We start from the raw sequence: 17,995 nt of genomic DNA, 5'->3' as shown, positions 1-17,995 counted from the left end.
TGCATTTGTATCTCGTATTGTTTTGACTGTTATGGTAGTTTTAGTTGGTTAGTAGAACATTTACTACTACCTCAGGTAACACCAATATCTCGGCTTTTTGTCAGTTGGCTTTGCTGTCAAACCGAAAATGGCAGCGACGAGTGTTGTCGTTCTCGACAGAGGCAACAATACAACTTGTACCGTAAATCTTTTCGGTAAGTAATGTTTTTAATATTTTTCTGAGTTAACTATGATGTGTTATTATCAAATCATGGCCATTCTGTTAATTATCAGAGCATTAACAGCGGCAGCCGCATAACCTAAACTTCTTTATTTATTTTTGAAATACGACGCGCGTAACTTAAAAAAAAATGTTTTTATTGAAATTCTTAAATGTTGTATTGAACAAGATTGCGTTAGTGTATGTTAAAGTTCACGAATATATTTATGTAAGGAGTACGTAGCGTAGTTGGTGGTGTTTAGTGGATAGGTAACTAGTTTTTTCACATTGAATAGAATAAGTTGTCTGCGACGGCTCTGACCTTGGCTATTGGATTGTAGGAAGTAAACTGTAGATACTTGCTTTTAAATTGTAGGTTGGTATTTGATGTACTCACAAAAAATAATCATAAGTCATACTCTAGCAATAATTTGGCTAATACATTAGGAAGTGGAGATGAACATTATTGTAAGATTAGCTCTAAACTTAGATGTGATGTCTATTTAATTGTTGCATCAACCATAGCATCATAAAAAAAATCTATCTTTATTAAAACTATTGCATAATTAATAAAACTCCTAATCTCATTAACCACTAAAGACCCACACAAGTCATACATGACTATTTAAAAAGTTTTCTAAACTTGAAATTCAATAAAAACTTTTTTTTTGCTCTAGGTGCTACGGTAGTATCATGGAGAGTCAACAATCAGGAACAATTATTTGTAAGGTAAGGAAAAATTACACTAAATTCTAACATGAAATAAGTCATAGAACCTCAAGAACTAGAACCTGTTTAGACAACCATTATTCAAAATATTCAAAATTTCGAATTTGTGTATTGAAAAAAAAACATATCATCATATTTTCATACTGAATAATAGGAACCTTAATTTTCATTCGATTTTATTTTGAGACAGGTGTTATTTATTTCATAACAAGTTAATTTCTCCAATATCCCTATATACCTATTTGTCCATATCTGTGTATTTAAAAATGTCTCATATAAGCACACATGCTACACTTGAACACATTGTCTAAAATTAGCATTGACTGATTAATTCATCTTTGACACGGTGTAATTAGTCTTTGTGCTAGTAATTTCATTTGCATTAATTACATATGCCATATGTATTTGCATGAATTAATATGCTCTGGAATCTGACAAAGTGGTCATAATTTACAACTCCACTGCTTCCTGTTAAAATACTTAATGACCAATATTTGTGGCCAACCAAAGTGTACAAAAATAATTAATTTCATCATCAACAAAAATTTTTATGTTTTAAGTCACGAGATTTTCAAAAATCTTGTCCTAAAATTGTATTCTGTATTCATCTAATGTTAAGGTTCTTGGTTTTGATAAACTCAAAACAGAACGATAGTACAAAAATCTATTATTTTAAACGAAAGAAATATATTTTTTATGCATAACCCTTCTAACAATCGTAAGGTGAAATGTAAGCTCGAAATATTGTAAAAAATATTGCGTATTTTTTACAGCTTCTGTAATTAAAATGCATAGAGCCTATTATTGACCCCAGAGGAACTCTCATTGAAATAAAAGAATTGCCCTATTTAACATTTCTAATCTTTGACAGCTTCCATTCTTAACGAAGCTAAAATTAATTAATTTTCCATTAATACAAACCAATGACAATGCAGTACTAATTATCGCCACTAGAAAGCATATTCGGAAAATTTATCAAGTTTTTGCACTTAATCTAATCTTTGATCGCACTAGGTGCGTATCAATGAGAAGCGTGACAATCCGTTTACATTTGAAATTCATATCTCATGTTTTTATGCTCGTATGTATCGAAAAACGATCGCGAAATATCGATTTAATTCTGCTTCGTGAAAATTTTGATCGTAGCGGATTTTATTGTCTGTAATTTCTAAATAGTTGCTTGCCATTTATTCACACGGCTTATGAGGAAACTGTATCTATCTACTTCAGTTAGTATCGGATTTCCTTTCCTACATTTGCTACCGAATTTTATCTTCACAACTTTATTACCCATCAAAGCGTAACAAACCTAAATATGCACACAGCAATTTTCGTATATTATCATATTAGAATCAGTAGATATGTTCTTGGCAAAATTAACTAGCTTAAAGTTACCTACATCTAAAAGTGAAGCATCTGTGTTAATCTGTATTCAGGTATTTAAATCCTAGGTAGATGAACAATGAGCGACTTTCGGAACGAGTAAGGTTAGATCATAGACAATAGCGCGCCCGTGAAGATGTCTGTTCAATGACGGCGGGAGAATGGACAACTTGAGTTCCGAACGTGTTATTTGTTAATTTAGCAATTAAGCGTACTTTTGAAGTTAGCCTGTATGCTCTGAACATTATGGACATGAAGCTTAATAACGTGCGAGAGTACCGCTTTACATAAAATGTTTAGAAGGAATAAGTAGCCTAACCTCGGAAAAAGAGGCGATCCCTATTCCCAATTTCAGCTCGCAAATGAAAGCTATAAAACAATAATAGCAAAATGTAAATGGTTAAAATAATTGCTAAACCCAATAGCTGAAAATGTAATAGCCTAACAATTAAAGCCTTCCCTAGTCTGGGAGAACATTAAAAACACACTCCATAAGTGTATCCGCGTTGAAACGAGCGTCTTCCGCTAATGAGCCACGCTCGATTAGTGGGGATTTTGGCCCCGACAGGCCCCGGGTACTTAAGTTACTGCAGGAAAATGTAACCTGAATTGATGATAATACCTTCTGACAGATGTAGTTCTCAGAAGCTTTTCTGCTTCAAAAACTTCCTTATTAAAAAAATAAGTAAGTTTGCCGATTGCCGTAGTGTCAGCTTTCTATCCTTTTCCACACTTTTTGATTTTAATTCTTCATCCTCATTCCCAATATTGATTAGGGACTTGATGTTTATCGTCTTATTTTGGGGATTCTTAAATTTTTCTATTGCGATATTTAAACGATAACCCCCTGAAGAATTTTACCAAAGAACCATAGTGCCTTCGTCTATAGAGCACAGACAACGCAATAATGACAAACCCGTGAACAAACCAACAGCTTCAAAAGTAACACGCCATAATAATACGGTCTCATACCAAGGTTTCTTTTATTCAACTTAATGACTATGAAATAGCTCATTGAAGTCAAAAAGCTCTCAGAACCGCGATGATTACAGCAATCGGAAATTCATTAAATCATATTAATATCGATGTATCGATGAAGACAATGCGATTCAGTGTTCTTCCATATCCGTTAGTTAATTGAATACAATGGAAGTGCTTGCTTATCTCTTTATATTACGAATGTACATACATAACATTGATTATGGATATTGTGTGTATCTGAAGCTTTAGAGTACTTTGCACTGATTGTTATCATACTTAGTTAGTTCTGGAAAACTTTCTTGTGCTTCGTTATTAAGACCCGTTTTATCTGAAAAGAAATTCTTGTCTAATTCAGTAATTCCAAATGCAATTATATAGCTTCCTCGAGTTGTGGGTGCATGGTATTAAGGCTTCCTAATTACGGTTTTATGAGAAATATTATGTAGTAGACGCTAATTGAAAGTGCTTAAAATCATTAGTGGATGTTTAATGTCCTTGTCTAGACATTCAAAATAGATTAGACATCATCTTGTATTGCAGCATCTCGGTAAGTTGATGATTTCTATGAAGATTTGTCTTATGTCTTGAAATAAAAATGATTGTTGAATAATTTTGGCTAAATTAGTCTTTAATGATAGCTTTACCTGCGCGCACATTTTTCTAAACCATTTTTCTTATCCTATTGTCTGAATTTCTATAAAAGTTGAGATAATTAATAAAATCCTGATTCATTACGGTTGTACAAGTCACACCATGTCTTATTTTGCCGCAATTAATTCCAAATCAATTTACTGACAACGTATTGTGCGGATGCAATTTGGCGTTGAGACAAAAACCCGTCTCCGGGCCGCGAATGGCTCTAACAAACGACCGACTGCCACTAATGATTCTATGCACAATATATAACTACGTATAGTCACCAGTAGCCAGTGTAGCCACACATTTGATGGCAGTATCATTACCTACAAATTGATTCGTTGTATTAATTTTCCCCAGTTCAGAGCTAATAGGATCATTAACATTAAAGATAATTTAGTTTATTTACAACTAGACTATGAGCTTCACAAATGATAAGATGTTTTCAAGTGACAGCTTGAGGTCCTTGGAAATTAATTACTTTTTGATTAGGTGCGGATTGAGATAGTATAAAGTGCCGATCTGTAGTATAAATTATAGTTTTTATTGAAGTGCTTTGAACGCATTCATTCTTATAATGTACTTATGCTTAAAGATGATCGTATTTTTTCAGTTCCTTCGACCATTATCAAATCCTAATTCAATCCTTTCATCTCTATGTGATCTTTTTTAATGAATCCCCTTAATTCCAAGTCTTGTTTTAAAAACAGTTTTAATCAGTATTTCGCTGGGAATTTAGTAAATTAAATAAGCGATGTCCAAGGGATCCCTGGTGGACAAAAACTTGTCGGCACGCGCCTTCTGTTCTAATATCCAATATAGTTTGTACTCTTGGTGTTTTTGCGCCTCCGCTGTGCCGACGTGACGCAACCGCTTGACCCTTTTATGACTGCGGGATTTTTCGAGGGCTCCGAGTTTTCCAACTGGCTGTTATGGAGGTGACAGTTTTGGGCAACGAATAGTTGGCAGCTTAAGAGAGAGTAATATTTAGTAACAGATTTTATATTCGGGATTAACTAACAAACTCGCAATTGAATCTCTATGTAAAAGCTGCTCCGAAAAATAACACGTTTTATGAAGTTTCTTATAATAATTTTGTCGGTGAAGTCTGACTGATTAAATAATTAAGTATTTAAACGTTTTCAATGCCTATATCAGCATCTCTTTTCCTTTAACAAAACACTTAGCGTCCGTTTATTCTGAATTATTAGTAAAGTAACAGCTGCTTATCGTATTGCTTGACCACTGCGCGGAATTCAGATAGAACGAAGTTGTTCGCGCTGTGTAAATATAGTAAACTCTGGTAACGTTAAAGTTGTATGTAGTGCCATAATTCAAAGTTAGCAGTGTCCAAACAGCATGTCGTACATAAGAGAATCGTGACACGGCGCGGCACATCCCTGCGGGTGGCAGTGGCAGCGCGGTGGCTGCGAGTCCCGCCCCTGCTCTCCGCGTCTTGTTTTTGTGGTCGCGTCTGCAGCCGCCCCGAGTCGCCGCCACTTTCTTCCCGCCCCCTCCCGCGCTCCCCACTCCCCTGCACACCGCCGATGACAAATGGTCCCCGGACACCCCGCTCGCTCCCCGGCCCGCTAATGCCCAGATAATTTTATGCCGCTCCCGATGCACAGACAAAGCCGGGATGGGATGACCGCGAGATTACCCCATCGATCGTCGTCGACGCGCGTCAATGAGTGCAAGCTTTATTTTATGCTCAGCTTCACGGATCAACGGTGGCTGAGACGGGTTTATCGCTCCATTAGGTGGAAATTGATGATGCTCGCAATTATTTTCTCCGGTTGCACGTTTCCAGCGCAGATACAATAGCGCTGTTTACTATAAGCGAAATCGACTTTGATATCTTTGGTAACGTTTTCTAATCTAAGCACCGGTAGCGGCTGGCGACGCTACGTGCTTAACAACTGAATGGACTAACATTTCAAAAAAACAAAATGAAATAAGACGTGGGTAAAGAATGTCAGCGTCACCCAACGGCCAGCGCCCGGCAACCTCTCTACCGCCGTCGGTCACACGCCATTGACTCCGCTGAATAGTCAGGCCCGCTCCGCAACAGTCACATTATCTCCCGCCTTCGGCTCACTTGATAAATCTTGATTTGAGCGCTCGGAGACACCCCGAGCGCTGTAACGCTAATTATACCTAACCCCAACGATATCAATCCTCTAGCCAAACTAGGAACGTACGTTTTTCTAACGTCAATCTGCTGAAATAAAGTTCTCGTCGTTTCGCCATGTTGTCATTAATAAAGTAGAAGCGTCACGAAGTCTGTCCACTGCACGTGCTTGCTCCATTACCGTCGACATTGTACACATGTTGCGCTTTTTTTTTGGCGTCTCCAGTGACACCCAAGACAAAGATTGTTCCACTCGTTACACAGCTGCGGTGAAATATTAGAGGATCGAACCGCTCTAGTCATATCCACCGCAGCAGATTTAGCCGACCGATATGTAATTTAGTAATCCAAGCAACACCCACCTACAATATTCATTGTCTGATTGCTTAGTCGGTGATTTAGTACAATTATCCTGCAGGTTTGCTAACTCGGACATGATTTATATCCCACTGTGACTGTATCTAACCGAACTTGTAATTAACGTTTACCAAGATGATTTATCACAATCAAGAGATCTTTACAATTTGTGGTGAATTCTTAAAGAAATATAGGTACTTGACCTTTGAGTTATTCAAAGCCACTTATGACTAGGATTTTCCAAAGATTTATTTATTATTATAAAGGAACATAGACGTCAAGAGAGCCGAAGTGATCTTGACTAGAATGGTAAATCCAAATCGCGTTATGATCTTATGATCATAGAATTAAAGAAATTACTTTGTGTGGTTGTCTGTGTATATCATTAGTTATCTTATTATCGTCCTACGCTTACATTGCGTGGTGATCACAATTTTCGTCTGTTCATGATGGCTCTGCCTCATTTTGTTTAGGCGTGTAATTATGTAAGTTGAGTAAGAATGCGCACGCTATGTGGACAACGCTCTATTCATCTATTACAATTCAAAAACAAAGTAGCAAAATTCATTGTTACCAGTCAATAACATCCCTTCAAATGTTGAAATATTTAACCCTCCAGCTATTCCAGATGTTATAACTCATTTGAATAAAGTACTAGCAGTTTTGCAACTTAAGGTAGAATTCCGTGGATAGCGGCTACGACAGCCGCGCGCGGCTTACGACAGTCGTCGGCCGCGCGCGACAATAGTCAACATATGAAAATGTATGGCACCGCTGCCGAGGCTCGCGACAGTCGCGCGCGGCCGACGAATTTCGTGAGCCGCGCGCGGCCGTATGCATCTCAACATGGTCTAGCGCTTAATAACATCTATAGAATTTTAGTAAAACCAGAATTGAATTGTTTTTTATTTAGTCGGCAAAACTTCCTTTTGTTTTCATTACAATACAAATGCTTTTGAATCAGTATTTGGTAGTATCCTTCATCATTTCTACTTTTTAAAGATAGGGTAGATTGGTAATCTATTTTCATAATACAGCCACAGCAATACGTCATCCTCTTCTTCTTCAAGGATATCAATTAGCACTTCGACTAGAGGGAACGGAAGAACAAAATCTACTAATTTCAACACAATGCCGCGCGCGGCTTACGAAATTCGTCGGCCGCGCGCGACTGTCGCGGACCTCGGCAGCGGCGCCATACATTTTCATAGGTTGACTATTGTCGCGCGCGGCCGACGACTGTCGTAGGCCGCGCGCGGCTGCGTCAGCCGCGACCCACGGAATTCTACCTTTACTCTCAATTGTCGACAAGTTGCTATGCGAATTGCGAATTGAAAGTTCCCGACTTCTGAAGTATGTTTCAAAGTTGACTCAAAAGAAATAGGAGTGAGTTTTATGAAGCAACCACTTTCGTACTTTGCTGTGGGAACATTTTAATGTCGTTTGTATTTGTCTGCATTGCTCTTTTAAATGTAAATCACGTGTCATTTGCGCAAATATTGACAATGCGCTCAGGATTTTACGCGTACTTAATTCTAATTGGGGAAGGGTTAGTTCTCGTTATGTCATTCAAATTGCATTTGTCATATATGACATACCTTAGTTTGAGTTAGATCTTTGAGGGTAGAAGATCCCCTTGATGTGATAATTTGTATATTTCGACCAGTTCTTCTTCGCTTAATAGAAAACACTTTAAAGTGGTGATTGCCAGTAAATTCCGAAGCAATCGCGGAGGGCTTCACCAAACGCTGGCTGGTAACAAATACCGCTTAATTTTTTTAACCGAGTAGTTGTTCGTCATGGGTACCGGGCGTTAGTTAGCGTCTGCGCGAGGCATGACATCATCAGAATATGTCTCGTGCCGCCTTACATGGTCGCATCGCGTATGATCTATCGGCTACACACTTGTAACAGCTGATAATGATCGTGACGCGATATTTAGTTCGGGATCCGGCTAAATATGGTCACATTCAACGCGTGCTGTCAAATATATTTTTTTGCCCCTCAGTGTGTCAGCACTGCAGCTTGTACGTTTTTACATGAATTAAGATTAGGCGACGATAAGCTCGCTAATTTGTGTTTCTTTTGCATTGTAGCATTTATCTTTAGTCAGTTTGCAAGATGCTGCTATGCGAGCTCGTAATTTATGTCAATGTGTAATACTAGTTGTCGTTTTTATTTTCGCTCCTTGTTATTGTATTGGTCCTGTATCCTGTGGCTAATGAAACAACCTTTAAAAGTCAGGTTTAACGGAATAAATAGGTGTCATATGTAGTTTTAAAAGGAAATAACTGCAGTCTTCGTCATTAACGTCTAGCGCCTTTTTTGGAAAATGAGTTGGTCTTCATTTCTCACACGTCTGTAAATATTTGTAACTGTCTGGCAATGTAATTAAAGGCATGCAAAACTCTTGCACAAAAAGTACTTATTTATTTATTGAATCTCCTACGGTAGCAAAAATTAAAGGAGTACCTACAAAGCTTTCCTGAAATCACACTGATGTTGTTAATCTTTGCAGTTAGTTAATTAAGGAAAAACAATTTGATTTTCTGGAAAGTTGGTAAAAAATCTGTGCAGTTTATTTTTTTTCCTGTGAAAGTAACACTAGTGATCTAGACATTTATAAAAATAAATGGTTAAGATGTTACACGCCAAACAAGATAATACACAGCAGTAATCTCGACCTCACAGCTCAAAGATACCAGCGAACATGTAGTTAAACATGCAAGCGTTTATCAGTGGCAGTGTCCACAATTAGCATAGCCACATTATCTGTACCGTAAGCACGTCTGTTTGTCTCCCAGATTCGGGTAATCGGCTTATCTGGTAGGGTGGTGTTTGTTAAATTGGCGCTGTTAAGTCGCCACCGCAGCCCCGGGGCGGAGTCCCCGTCTTATTAATCGGCTGTCCGGGCCATCTGCTAGCGCTATTTACAGCCCTGACCCCTGTCGGCAAAAGGAGTTTTGTTGCAAGACCACTTAGTTCTTGTATGTAACGTTTGTCTCTGTCCCGTTTTCAAACAACACGTTACATTAATTAAGTGCGGATCGTAAATCCTGAGACGAGACGCTCGGGTAGGCAGAAGGACCAAATCATGCAACGTGAATAAGTCACAGGAGTAAAAGGCATATTTATTTACAAAGAGGCTTTTTGAATATCCATATAGTTTTTTGATAAAGTGACTTTACATTCATCACAAAAAAAGTATGTTGTTCCACTTGTTTAAGTATTCTATCGAAGAGGTATTAATAAAACAGACAAATTAATGTTTTAATTTAAGCCATAAAGCAAATGTTAAAGCCTATAGCATATTAATTGAATGTGGGAACGATTAATGTACCATGAAAAGCCTACCTGTAACGATTACGTAATATAACAAGTAATAACTAATAATGTCAGTTTTATAGTACATTTCATGTTTAAGTTTATTGATTCGGTTCCGGTAGCTGCAATGATGGATAGCTATAAAATGTAAATTGAATAAACTGAGGCAATTGTCGTTTATGATGTAGTTTAAACGTTGTTATTACAACATCAAGGGTGAAAGGGATTACTTTTTGGTCCTTTCGACCTATCGTAGCACCAACTCTCTTAAACGGTGAGTTGTTATATTTCGTGATTTGTCTTATTGTATCTGTTGCTCGCTAGAGGCAGTTGTCCAAACTAGTTGGGATTCCGCTTCACTGGCTAAGTTACAAAATTACTCTTCTTATTCTGGGCCGCGGTTTGAAAAATAAACTAGTAAGCATAGCTGTCTCACTGTAAAAGAGAGGAAATTCCAACCATTTATTTGGTACAAAAGTAGTAGTGATAGTTTAGAAATCTAGATCTGAGGCAATGTTTAATATGACACTAGGATTTTCTAATACAATTTCCTTAAGTAGTCTTGCTGTGTAGTCTAATATTGCTTCATTAGTAAAATGAGTTTTCCAACTACAAGCACCAAACAGAAGAGCTAATTTTAACTTAAGGTCACTCTCAGACGTAATTGATTGTAATCACAACTTAAATCTTGTATTAACAAATTACACGTTGCCGCTTCGTTTTGATGCAAAAAGTCTTATGTAATTAGATTTTATTCATGTAACTGTACTAATAGGGTACAAGGAAGTTACACGCGCTATCAATCAGCGTACGCCATTGAAAAATTAACTAAAAATATTACGCTTATAAATGTAATTAATGTATAATTAGTGGCTTTATCTAATAGGATATTGGTGAGGCTTTTGGGTTTTTATTTAGTCTGACCTTGGTAAATATGAAAAAATATTCGCAAAAACGCCGTAATATTTTTGAGCGTTTTAATCCCGACTCAAAGGACCAAATAATCCCTAAGGACCAAAATGCGTAACTTATCGTGATTTTTTGGATCAACACTACATTATGATCATAATCACGGTAAAGGGTTTGTCGAGGGTGAACTGGGTTGAAAACTAAAGGTTCGTTTTACCTACCTGATGTAGGAAAGTATTAAAAAGTGTTCCTAATTGATGACGCGGAGTAAATTGAACCGAAACCTTTTTACTCAGCAATCTGCTGTTGCAGGCACCACATCTGTACAGGTACTGTTTTATTGAAGCTTTCGACGAATATCAATGGATATTTGCGAAATGTACTCAAATTGTCTAGATTCTTCTATTGAAGGAAGTTAGTTGGTATATTTGACACGTGTCTAGTTCCTACGCTCCAGTTAGTCCTTTGTCAACTCGTCACGTAGGTTCATTCTTCTCGAAACTGGCTTTTAAAAACTCCAGAAGTGGTTATCAATAGGTGTTGGTACTTGTAGCACGTGCTCTAAGCCTCGGGCACCCACGCTTGTTCCGGCAATGTGCACTTTCATTGAGCGGCCATGGTCTGCCACTAAGCAAGGTTATATTGCTTCTGTTGCCATGTACTTAGTTTATGTACGTGATGGAACTGGGTTATTTTAAGTAGTTCTTCCTTAAGTACTCGTAAGATTTGCTAAGGGATAGTTGGAGTCATTTCAAAACTCTTTTAGACCTTAGTTTAGAGTTAATTTTATTAATACATCTGCAATTTCATGCGTGTCCAAGAGACTTATCTCTGGGACTGTTCTATTATGTAAAGAAGTTGGTTATAATCTGGCGATGCTTATAATATTAGTAAGTAGGATTCCAATATAATTGTGATGGTCTATAGATACGATTGCATAAATATCACATCATCATCAAAAGTGCAGTATGGTTTCATACTCATACCATTAGGAATAATTAATGTGCTAGATATTTAAACTAGACTTTACTGAGGTATTATATAAGTCTAAACAATTAGTTTTACTGCAAAATAGATAAGTAACACGTTGATATGTAGGTTATCAGTTACTGTTTATAAAATTAAATAATTTGCTGCATAGATACTTGCTCATAATATCTGTACTTAGGTATATTATTAAATAGTCAGTCTAGTTAATCGATATCTGGCTGTTCCCACCGCGTCCCGTAGAATTTAACTGTTTCCCGTACCCATATAAATATAGCCTGTGTCACCCGGGGATAGTCAGTGTAGCTTCCCAATAGTGAAAGAATTTTGCAAAACAGTTCATTATTTTCGGAGCCTTTACCTTTACAAACAAACAATAAATCTTCTTTATAATATTAACATAATATTCAAGGCATGGACCTTATTCAATATGTCTAAGAAATACGTGTTTAGAAAACCATTAACTGTGCTGACGTAATCTGACCCCAGTTAACATTAATCCAGATGTCTAAGTTAGAAGTGAGAATAAACGACGCTTTACGTTTTAACATAAAATGTTAGTTTAGAAGGTCAACTTTTGAAAATCTTTCACATGAAAATAACGAATGGAAAACATGAATATATCAATATAGGTAGTTTAGAAGTTACATGCCTTTTGCGATGAAGGAGACGAATTGTTAATTAATTCAACATCTAGTTATCCAAAGAATTGATGATTAATTTACCACTAGGTAACAAATTAGTTGATGTCTATTTACCATTGCTATTAAATTGTATTTATTGGTAACTTTGAATCATCTAAGTAAACTAATATTATAATGAGGATTTTTTTTGTTTGTTCTTTACAGGCTCCTTAACTGAATCAATAAAAAAAAAACACTGTTGAAAAGCTACACTCTACACGAGTACACGAGTAACTTAGGCTATATTTTATCTCCGTACGGGTAGCTGTTCCCAAGGGACGCGGATGAAACGGCAGAAAAAGACTAGTTTTGTAGATTTCGATAAAATTTGGTCCTTTTGTCCATATCTACATATTGTGATTGGCACTGAGCGATGCGTTGGCGATGTAACGCAATGTTACGATAGCACACCTCGGTAACTATAGTGAGGGGATACATAAAACACAATCAATTGACACTATGAGCACCGGTGCCTAATACAATGCTCATTCACTTAATTTTATTCATCTTGGAACAGATTTTCTTCAATCTTACTCTGAATTACGGTATTTGTATATATTTACATGTATCTCCGATGTAAGATATTTACATCGGAGAATTTTCATTTCTGCAATTTTTTTCGCAGACTACTGTGGAACAAGACGCACTCTAGAGTATTTTTAGTTTTATACAATTTACTTGTAATCTTGAATTACTTAATTCTTGATAGCGAACATTAAACCAATATCCATAACAGTTAGTTAAGTTCTGTTAATGCTTATTAGCCTATCAGTTTATTATTATTGCTCTAAAGTTGTGCTCATAAAAATATCTCGCTTTAATGAGCAAATATGACAATCTTTATCTTAAATCGCGTTTAATTCTAGTCGCAGTGTCGGATTAAGTACCAGTACTAGGACATTACACAGCAGCAGCGAGCCGATATACTGGCAAAATGCACTGCACTTTAATGTCATATTGCTTTTAAGAGTTTTTTATTGCGGCTACCGGTTATTTGCAGTAGATAATGATATACCCAGCCGGCCAGCGGCTGCGGGATCGCTGATCCTAAAAAGATCTAATTGCGTCCTATAGTGTCGCATCGTTTATGCGACCTTTAATTTGTTGATGCACAGGAGCCCTGCCTTTATCCACAGTTTTTTCTCCAAAACCAGTTTACTGTCTTCTCTTAATATGTCAAAGTAACACGCTCCGAGCCATTAACTTGGTAGCGCTTCAAATAGGTTTTTCTACGCTTTTTGTGATAGCAACGCCACTTTTTTAACCAGCTCGCTAGTTAAAATAATTAGAGGATTCATTAAATATGAGGAAGGGTGTCCATTGGAACATGTCTGCGACTCACTTTGCAACTGCTTTGTTGCGTTTCTTATCAATATTTTTCTACTTGCTGAACGCTAATATTGTTGACTTTTTATTCTCACCTGTGCCTCGTAATGAAAACTGGTTAATTTTGCATTTTTATTGAGGCTTGCTTTGTTTTTCAAATTACCTCAATAAGTTCTCGTCCTCACCCTCTGGTGCGCTGCAAATGTGATAGGAATAGATGCGCGCGTTGAGCCAATATTAATGAAATTCCATTCATGGACATAACTGGTTGATGCAGCACATAAAAATGGCCGTCTAGTTAATTATAATGTTATCGTGCGGGGTGCGTGTGTCGCCCCCGGCGGCGGCAGGGTGCGCTCGCCCATCTCACGAGAACGCCACAACAATGTTGAGAAACGTGACGAGCTTATGTGATCAATAGTTACATGAAAGTAGAGAACAATGACTATGAGAGCTAGCCGCGAGAAACTGTCGCGGGTCATAGCGTTTTTGCACAATATTGTGATCTCCGCGGCCGCGTGAGCGCCCCAATAAAATGCTGATTAACATTTTTCTCGAGAGCAAAAACTTAATCAATTATAAATGTCACGTTAATTTAACTACTGAAGCTTTTTATCTTAATACTGTGTGAAAAACCGTCGCGGTATCATCTTCGTCTTGCTTCAAACAATGGGCAGCATCCTAGGCCTACTTTGTCTAATGATTAAGCTTATCACAAACATCAGATATGCACTGCTTTTTTCTCCTGTCGTTTCATATCACATAAGACACTATGTAAAATAATAAGTATCCAAAAAATTTGGCTTAAGTATTCGCTATTGTGTGCAAAAGGTCCGAAAGTATTTACTCCATTGCGGGAGGGCGGATTTATGGGGGTCGTTACAAATACCAAGCCTTTAATTGGTTCAAAAATCACACGATTTGGGAAATTTTATTGTTACTGTTATATAGAGAAAGCAATTGGCTCCAATGGTATATTTATTGTCGCTATTTATCTGGCCGGAGAATGGCGGGATGGAACGAGTTTGCGTGGTGGTAAAAACTCGGCTGGTGCCGAAGCGGGAATGTATCGGCTCCCGGCGACTCATGGAGGAATTTCATCCGGAATCTCTAATTAAAACTTTATCTAGTCCCTCTCCCGTTTCGTGGAAACCGTACTATTGAATTGCCATTTCGAACTGAGCTGCTAGTTATTAAAATATTTTAAATTAAAGGCGTCATCGGTATTCCGCTGGCTTATCCACTACGTTACATTTTATTCTATTTGATTGGTTCCAGTTTAATCAACAGAGTCGTTTACCGCTGGGTATTATCAATGTCAAAATGCAATTATCGTTAAGACATTGTAAGGTAATAAACGGTTCGTATCTTAGTGGGATGAGTGTTAACGGTGCACCGGTCTGCATCATGTTAAGGGTTCAAAACTCTTTAAATGGTGGACAGTAAAAAGGTGCCTGACATTACATCGGAGACGTTTATTAATATTTGTGTGTCAATTAACAGTTTTTGCAGCAGTTTGTTTGTTGATAACTAGATACATTATAATACAAAAGGCAGGGACTACTCAAATATATAATTTTGTATAAAAATATTAATAAATAAACTTCGTTTGGATACTGTTAGTTCAACTTGAGCTAATCCGTGTGAAATACATGCGCTCAATTTATGGTAACGTGGGAGTTGTGATTTATGCACTTAATAGCAAAACCGATTTCTAGATCGATAGTTAATTTCCGTTTTAATTTTGCTAATTTGTTTGATGACGCAATTCGAATAACAAAAATATTTATTTCTGACTTTTATAAATTAAGTTGGCCTATCTAATCATGTATCGAGTGTTTAATTACAATTATAATTGTGATGAAGGCGTGTATGCTAGTGTTCGTTTAGTGGACATGTTTTGAAATGTCACGTCCAACATTTGGCGATAGCTTGGTGACTCAAAGTGCAAATTCCTGTCGCGTCCCGTTCGGATGACGAGCCCGTCGCACCGTGGTCATCATTCGCGACCACTCGTTTCGCAAACTCCGAAATGCTAAAAATGGCATAAATAATTTATACGTGGCTTGCTCGAGCTCCGTTTTTGTCGCGGCCGACCTGTCCACTGATGCATTTATAATATAAGGGTGCTTTTTGCATCGTCCCCCGGCGGCGCTGGAATGCAACCGCTAAAATTGATCATGTTTCAAACGTGAGCTGAAGATGTAATGCTGGTGCTGCTCAGTGCGGTCAGGCTAAACTGTTGCGGTTCAGCCTAATGCGACTCATATGTATGTATTGTAACATCCGATCCGAGTCGAGAAACGTGCACGCAGCATTAGTTATGCCTGCCATTAGGTACCATATATCCATTAGGTTTTTGAAGCATGAATTTACATTGAATACATTAGCGCACTCTATAACATACCTACCTCCTTATGACTGGCCAAAATTGCATGCATAAGAAACCTCTTTATTCTTAAATCATTAGAATACTCGGTTATTGTTTCTGAAATAAAAATAAGAATAATTAATACGCTCGCAAAATAAGCAGGCAAAGGAAAGGGACGTTTCGCATGTTATGAAATATCTTAAGATAAATATTTTCATGACTAATTAGAAACTTGGGAGTTTTCCGTCGGGATCTTGGTAGCAATTTTCCATTGTTTTTTTGAGATATTGTAGTTCAGATTTTTTACCAAGAATAAGGATCTACATAATAAATTGAATTTTGTTAATTTCCTTGAAGAATTAGTGAGAGAGCCTTTCAATTTCGGCTTTGTGCAAAGTTTTCTCATGCCAAAGTATATTATGTATGACTACTTATCAATTCAAGTGTTAAATAGTTGGTTAACCATTAAATTATTCGATTTTTCTTTCAAATTAAGCTACTGTATTTGCCCCTTTAATAAAAGTTTTATATTTGTCGGAGGCGAACATCAAGGATGGCACTATCGTCCGACATCAGTTAGGGTAATGAAGCAAAGAGATAACTCAAAGAAACTCAAAATTCAAACGAACTCAAAAGTCAAACGTTTATTCAATTTAGTCAGAACAAAAGACAGCCCCCAAAACGCCCGCCCTTCGCCACTTCCTATGTGTTTTGGCTTGGGGAGAAGAAGTGGCGGAACAAACTCCCCAGCAACACATGTCTGTCTGTTAGGTTAGAAGAACCTTTACACTTTAATTTCAAAAGACACTTTACACACTTTACAATATGGATGTACAACAGTACTACAACACTAGGCAATAACACTAGGTACACTACACGTAACGAAAGGCAGTATCGAGATGTGCGCAGCACGACGACTCGACCAAGACTGAGCTCCGCGGACGCCACGCCGACCATCACTACTCTGCCAAGCGCGCCAAAATGTTGTTTCACCGGAAACGCCACCAGAGGGCGCGCTTGCGTGACGTTTAGTGTCCGTACTATTGACAGTCTCCGACACGGCCATCCTGCGTAGACCCACGTCCTCGTGGGTTAATCTGCAACAACACAAACACAGCACAGTATGCATAGTACAACCTCGGCCACTCCTGACCACTATGTAGCACACAGGCTACCAACTGCCACACAGGCTCCTAACTGCCACACAGGCTCCTAACTGCCACACAGGCTCCTAGCTGCCACACAGGCTCCTAGCTGCCACACAGGCTCCTAGCTGCCACACAGGCTCCTAGCTGCCACACAGGCTCCTAGCTGCCACACAGGCTCCTAGCTGCCACACAGGCTCCTAGCTGCCACACAGGCTCCTAGCTGCCACACAGGCTCCTAGCTGCCACACAGGCTCCTAGCTGCCACACAGGCTCCTAGCTGCCACACAGGCTCCTAGCTGCCACACAGGCTCCTAGCTGCCACACAGGCTAGTCATTGTCAAGTTTGTCTGATCAATCTAAACATTTTCAATGCAATAGAATGCTTTCACCTTGTGCGATGACATGCGATGTCCTGGCCTGCCGCAACTCATACGGCCTCCACGACGAATCCGGGGGAGGATGACGCTCCAAACAGCAACTGCAGCGCACCTCGCGCGCCGCTTGACTAGTGGACCTCGTCCTGTTCTCCAGGCTCGGTTCACCTTAGATGTTATCGGGTTTCCACTCAACACCTCAACGCGCATGACGATGCGCACATCGCTATGGCGCGCAGTACAGCAAGGCTTTCGCGGACGTGAAGCCACGGAGATGCACGAGCACCAACACTCCGACCTCACGATGACACGTCAGGGTCCTGGCAGCTGAGATGCTCCGCAGTAATTTTGTCGCCATATTGCACAATAACGACCGCCATTGTTGAAACATGAAAAAAGACAAATTCGGTTAATTTTCTAGCATACCCTCAATAACTAACTTGACATGTAACAATGG

At 38.4% G+C, this 17,995-nt stretch overlaps 1 protein-coding gene across 1 annotated transcript in view; it reads left to right on the top strand.

Moving 5' to 3' along the window:
• Positions 1-58: 58 nt before the first annotated feature.
• LOC110372909 (uncharacterized) overlaps positions 59-17,995 on the top strand; it is a 28,474-nt gene continuing 10,537 nt past the window's right edge. Inside the window, exons 1-2 of the mRNA XM_021329927.3 lie at positions 59-194; positions 877-928. Coding sequence (XP_021185602.1) covers positions 128-194; positions 877-928 — 119 coding nt within the window. The 5' untranslated portion in view covers positions 59-127. The remainder of the gene's footprint in view (positions 195-876; positions 929-17,995) is intronic.

Source organism: Helicoverpa armigera, chromosome 3 (assembly GCF_030705265.1).
Source record: "Helicoverpa armigera isolate CAAS_96S chromosome 3, ASM3070526v1, whole genome shotgun sequence".
Lineage (NCBI taxonomy): Eukaryota > Metazoa > Arthropoda > Insecta > Lepidoptera > Noctuidae > Helicoverpa > Helicoverpa armigera.
This window is presented reverse-complemented; position numbering and strand designations above follow the sequence as displayed.